This window comes from Daphnia magna, linkage group LG3 (assembly GCF_020631705.1).
Source record: "Daphnia magna isolate NIES linkage group LG3, ASM2063170v1.1, whole genome shotgun sequence".
Taxonomy (NCBI): domain Eukaryota; kingdom Metazoa; phylum Arthropoda; class Branchiopoda; order Diplostraca; family Daphniidae; genus Daphnia; species Daphnia magna.
This window is the reverse complement of record NC_059184.1, coordinates 8,260,121-8,266,225: the sequence shown is the minus strand read 5'-3', so window position 1 is coordinate 8,266,225 and position 6,105 is coordinate 8,260,121. Positions and strand designations below refer to the sequence as shown.

Sequence of the window (6,105 nt, the reverse complement as noted above, 5' to 3'; positions counted from 1 at the left end):
GAGACCTACAAGGCTAAATTGCAATGCTAACACAATCGAGCTTAAAAGTGAATGGCGCCCACTTTTATAAAAGTGGGCGCTTTCTTATAAGCTTGATTGTGTCATCATGTGCAATGATGTTTATTTTTAAGTTGAGGTGTTCCAAAAATGCAAATACTGTTGTCTTATTTTGTTCTCTTGTTCTTTATAATAACAAACTGGGTTTTTTATGATAAAAAATTTGTTGTATTTGTATAAATGTTGTCTTGCACCGTTGTAGTATGCTCCTTTCCATGGCCTAATCTCAGATGAATACAGACTTCTGAAAGACATTTATATTTTGTAATTTATTCATAGTCGTGAAGCAGTATATTTATAGATTGGTGGGTATGCATGAAGAATCGGGGGAAGGGTAAATTCAGGATGCTAGTAGGAATCGAATATCCCTAGTATAGGGGGTATTCGGGGGATATTCGAACCCCTATTCTAGAACAGGTATGCTACTAATAGAATACCCCCCCTATACTATTAGTAGCAAAAACCAAAACGCTACTAGTTCGAATACCCTCGAATACCCCCAAAAAACTGAGAGTGTAAGCTGAAAGCTATTACACACCGTAAAATAAACGATCCATTTCACGATCAGCTTTTTGGCAATCTTCGTATTTTTTCATTCTTTCTTTTTTTAAGCAGCCATAGATTTGCATAGTTTTAACCTTAGAGGGGGGATTTAAAAAGTCGTTACTGCGTCGTTTTGAATTGCCTATCCACTGTGTAAAGAACTAAAGATAGCCAACCATAATCTATAGGTCTATTGGCTTACCCAAGTATAAAGTGACACCCTTCTGCCAGATTAGCCTGCGGGCAAAACCAGCACAAAGAAAGAAAGCTGGTCAAATTTACGTACAGCAAACACACGGAACTCTCTAGCAACCACTGCAGATGGGACACAATTTTTATTGTGTTTTGAATAGGCTTATATTTTAAACGTTTGAGGGAGCTATCATTAATTTGATTTTTGCGAGAAGATCGTTGAAATGTATGCTACTGGTGTCAATCTTGGTATGAAGTGACGCATTTGCAAATCTGTATATCAAAAATGAAACGAAATATTTTCTACGAAATGCTTCAAAAGTTTAGTAGGCCTAGGCTATAGTTTGACGCGGGATTCACATCATGTAGCCATTACCCTTGTTGTCACGTTAATTGACTTGTTATCCATGGTACCTATACATGATATCTATTGGTAGACAATTCTTTAATAGCCAATGGTGAAAATTCTGAAAATATGTATGGGCTTACCCACACTTAAATTTTCATTAGACCGTTTCTTTTTATACCTTTACATCTCCCCTAAACGAACCATACCCCCCCCCGGTGGTTATTGTCAGAGTGTAATCCAAAACTGATTTATCTCGTCTCTCCGTGACAAATTTGACTTCAGCTTAGTCTATTCATAGGAGGCCTGCTTTTGAAGCAGCCGGAAGTACCGCTTTGTTATTTGCAGTGTGAAACGCTGAATAACCTGGGGCTATTTTCCGCTATGAAAAAGCAAATAAACTGTTCCTAGAGTGTCGCGGCATCATACTTCTCAACAGCGGAGCCAATAGGAGAGACGCTTGTGTGCGCACAGAGTACGTACCAGCAACCAATAAGATCCACGAAATGCGGAATCGCAGATTCGAGACTTCCGCTCGGAGCAAGCCCCGCCTAGAGGGGCTGTCCAGTCCATGGACCCTGTACCATCCATCAAAAGCCGAAGCGTGTTTGTGGGAGGACAAGACTAGTCACGCACAACTTCTAAATAGCTTCTCGTTCGTAACCACGATCAGTTTGTTTCTTTAAACGTTTGACGTGAACCACTGCGATAGCTTCCTCGTATTTATCAAGTAGGCCTATCACCACGGTCTATCATACTGTGGCAAATACACGTTCAATCTCTGCATAAACCTGTAAACGTGAAAGTGCATTGACTAGTGTTTAATCAATTAACAGTTTCAATCATCCATAACGGGAGAAAATGCATGATTGTGTCGGAATCGATTCACTTCCAAAAGGATAACGAAGAGCTCATTCAGCGATGTTCTCTTTTTCTGTCGAAAGATCTGGAGACATTTTTGAAATTCACGCTGAAAATGCAAAGTGCTGTCAGATTGGAAAAGGATTCTGACCTCATGTTAGACGCCACCGTACCGTCGGCTACTTTAGACATTGCAAACGTTAATAGTTCAATTGAAAATTGTCCCTTCAAAAAGCTACCGGCTCGTGAAACCAAAAACAAATCTTTCAGCGACACTTTGATTTCGGTGGATGACTGTGGCGCAACAATGGGCTGCTCTAAGAATTTTGATACTTCAAGTTCTAGCCCGAGTCCAATGATGAGGGCCTCTCCTACCCATGTTAGTCGACAAGAAGGTCTTTCAAATCAAAACGAGGATGTCTGCCACGTGTCGGCACACCGAGATCTGGGCGGCAGAGATGGCAGCCCAAACAGTCCTAGTTTTTCCTCCAGCTCAGCGGATAGAGTTTCACCGAATGAAGGCTCTCCGACTGGCTTATTATCTTGTAATTCTACGAATGATTCGTCTGGGCTTCGGCTATCGCGCCCTGCTTTGCAGATCCATTCAGCCCAAGAAAGTGTTCGAAGTTTCTCTCAAATTTGTCGATTAGGTTCTCTCCCCTCGGCATCAACTTCTACCAAATATCCCATCTTGATCGGCGGTTCTTCGATTATTCGACCGTCAGTTACTCAAACCAATAACAAAATGACACAAATATTCGACATGAGCCAACTGCAAAATCACCAGTCCTCAAAGCCAAATCTACGTAACGCCGAAGATTCTAAGTCCCCTTCACTGCCGGAATCTGTTAATACTACAGTATTGGTACAACCGGAGGATAATTATTCGATTTCTGCTACACCTCACGGAATAGAAAACATTCTTAACAGACCAATTCCCCGACCAGAATCTGTCATTTCTCCTGCGATTCAGTGCCACCCACAATCGAGTTCCAGTAACCAATATCCGTCGCCCTTTTCGGCAATAGCGCGAACCCAGAAGCCTTTGGATTTCTCCAACGGTGTTAACGCCGTAGGTCTTAACTCGCCAGCGTTTACAGGCGTTTACTGGCCAACTTTACAATCCTTCATCGATAACCCTGCTCTGCAAACATGGAGAGATCGTTTTCAGATAAGTAAGGCTACACGGAGTTACTTCTTTGGCAGCAACCTATTCTAAAAACTAAAAGATATAAAGAAAACCTTGATGCTTAATAATAGTATGTTAATTATACCTATTTTGTTGGTAATCCTAACAATATGGTTAACTTAGCAGATAATTCTGATGGCATTAACTGTGGCTTCGACAAGGATTCCAAGAAAAAACACACGCGACCCACTTTTAGCGGGCAACAAATATTTGCCCTTGAGAAAACTTTCGAGCAGACAAAATATTTGGCGGGTCCCGAGCGCGCAAAACTTGCCTATGGATTGAATATGACGGAATCTCAAGTTAAGGTATGCACTTTGACCCATCGGCTGTCCTCGTCTGATTCACAAAAAAACCATTTTTGTTGTCTTGAAAACATTTTTCACGTAGACTATATTGATTAGGCCCTACCTAGCGTATCCCATTGGGCAGCAGATATCCGAAACCAGATGCTAAGTAGTAAACAGGATAAAAAGAACATCGTTACAAACTAGTCTAATAAAAGTAACAAAGAACTCTCAATCGTTTGAGATGCTTAATTTTTGCATGTGAATTTATGATAAAACGTGATGAGCCACAGTTCTGCAAAATAGTTCACTTCTCTACTGGCCATTTTTTAAATTTTTCTTTCTTACTGTCTGAGACAGACTGCGGCATGCAGCGTAGATGCAATGTTTACGAGCAACGTTTGAATCTCCGTGGGCTAGTTCTCAATGTAGCTTATATGTATAAGTTTCTTCTTGTCATTTTTTAATATGCTTGTTGCTGGCGAAAGAGATAGACGGCCAAACAAATAAAAATACTAAAAACCGCAATCATTTTTTTTTCCTTTTTTTTTCTCAGGTTTGGTTTCAAAATCGACGTACCAAATGGCGTAAAAAACACGCTGCCGAATTGGCAACTGCTAAGAAGCGTCAAGAGGAGGCTGAAGTTATGAACGACCTTTCTGACAAAGAAGAAGATATCTATGGTGATGACTCATTCGATATGAAGCGAAAAAGGACAAAGTAATAAAGAAATATCAACACACGAAAATGTACCTATTTACTACTTACAAAACCGACGAACAATACTATCCTTGATTTCATACAGTATGTTAATAATGCGGGTTTGCGTTTCTTGTAGTTTATACCTGTATGTCAAGGTGTTCCGTACCTTTACAGCTGGCCAATCTCAGTTTTTCATTTTCATTATGTGTATTTTGTGTTGTGTTAGCCTATAATCGTTTCGGTTTGGTTTTGTCTTAAGTATATACCGATTGTGCGAAAGAGTCCGTTACGGGCGCCATAAGTGGCGTTCTACTGCTCTTGTCTATAGTCTACCCACATAGTAAAAAAACTTAATTATTGGTGTTTTTTATTGTTAATACACAAAGTAAAATGTTCACCAGAAAAACTTGTAACACAAAAATTTTGTTTGCATTAAAGACATTAAAAGCTGACATTTGACAAGGGTTCTACAAACTGCTGTGCAGCAGTTTTTATGAAAAAATTCTTCGACAAAAAAGCCTAATGAATCATTCTTTTAGATTGGTACTCAAACATTCAATTATACCACCATTGCATAAAGGCGACGAACTCACGTTATTTTCTCATACACATTATACTGCTCATAAAAGATTTAGGTACAAACACCCAGCAACAATGTCAATTTGCCAAGCGCCAAGGGGAGCCTCGAATAATGAGAAGCGGCAGCATCTTACACATTTGTATGGATTTGTGATATTGCGTTACGGCACAAGTCAACAGCAGTTATGTTGCTTATAGTGGACGGTTTCTATAAAATTGTCAGGTGGGACGACCTAGAACTATTATGAAACATTTTCAAACATCATACAGAAACGTTACTGAAAATATTTCTTTGCATTTAACGCCAAACGCGAAAGGAAATATTTTTCCATGACAACAGCCACAGCAATGACATCATAAGGTCAATAAAAAAACAAACAAAAAAATCATAATAATATTGTAATAATCAATAGAATTTTTAGTCTATTTGCACAAAATTCTGACACGGTTCTAAAAGAAGGAGCGATTCAGTGATTTCTACTTTGTTTTCCATTCACAACTACCGTATGTGAATCATAAAATTTAACAAGGATGCACTATACTTTTGGCATAGTATCCCTGATTTTATCTCTTTGGGTATAGATTTTAGAAATTTGGGTAAGACTATAGTCTACACGTTCTTTTGATGCTATTTTGCCACCGGTTGATTTTCACCGGTTAGAAAGGGAAACAAAAAACTAACTACCGGTATTTACGTCGATAGTATATAGATTAGCTGCATTCAACTATAGAACATGTAATCTGCTGATATATTTTAATGTGTCACATTTTTGCCCGATAAACTCTGATTTACATGCATAGTCTATTGTACATATTAAAGGGATTAGACACTTGGCCTTCCATAGGATTAATGTGGAAAGCTTGTTTGCATAATACAGTGCTGGCTGTTTATTTAACAGATATAGGAAAACTGCTTTGAACTGTAGCTAAAAATAATGCTTTAACTTTAACTGTTGCATACAAAATTATATGGAAGATCGTCTAAAAAAATTTTTCAATTTAAAAACGTTCATTATGTTAGAGTTTGGAGGACGAAATGTTGTAGGGTCTACTCTAAACTAGACTCAAGTTCAAATTAAACACGTATTTTTGTGTATGAATATTTTTGTTTATAATAGGGCCGGTCTGTGGTTGAACGATTTGTGAATAAGTTTGAATTTTATTGCAAGAAAGAAAAAAACTATATCAATTTATATTGATGTTAGAGAATAAACCAGGAGGTGCAAAACTCTTTGGCAAGGTGTACGAGTCACGATTGATTCTCGAATAAAAAACTGTGTTTTGTGATTTTTTCAGAAAAAAGATGTGATTCTTGTTGTGATTCTGGTTCAAGTGTACGAGATTCTTTC

General features: G+C 38.4%; 1 protein-coding gene across 2 annotated transcripts; it reads left to right on the top strand.

The window, feature by feature from the left end:
- The first annotated feature begins 1,744 nt into the window (after positions 1-1,744).
- LOC116927646 (homeobox protein AHox1) lies at positions 1,745-4,583 on the top strand. 2 transcript variants are annotated; one of them, XM_032934679.2, is made up of 3 exons: positions 1,745-3,174; positions 3,315-3,496; positions 4,032-4,583. In XM_032934679.2, exons 1-3 carry the CDS (start codon positions 2,004-2,006, stop codon positions 4,197-4,199), a joined length of 1,521 nt encoding a protein of 506 aa, XP_032790570.1. In that variant the 5' UTR covers positions 1,745-2,003; the 3' UTR covers positions 4,200-4,583. The 2 variants fall into 2 exon arrangements, with proteins under 2 accessions (XP_032790570.1, XP_032790569.1); XM_032934678.2 differs by having other exon boundaries at positions 3,312-3,496.
- Positions 4,584-6,105: the final 1,522 nt, after the last annotated feature.

What these genes read in the sequence shown, in the direction of transcription:
- LOC116927646 (XM_032934678.2), top strand. Translation starts at nt 2,004, where the DNA reads ATGATTGTGTCGGAATCGATTCACTTCCAAAAGGATAACGAAGAGCTC. An exon ending in GAGAGATCGTTTTCAGATAA is followed by an intron (nt 3,175 to 3,311) that starts GTAAGGCTACAC and finishes TGGTTAACTTAG; the next exon opens with CAGATAATTCTGATGGCATT. An exon ending in TGACGGAATCTCAAGTTAAG is followed by an intron (nt 3,497 to 4,031) that starts GTATGCACTTTG and finishes TTTTTTTCTCAG; the next exon opens with GTTTGGTTTCAAAATCGACG.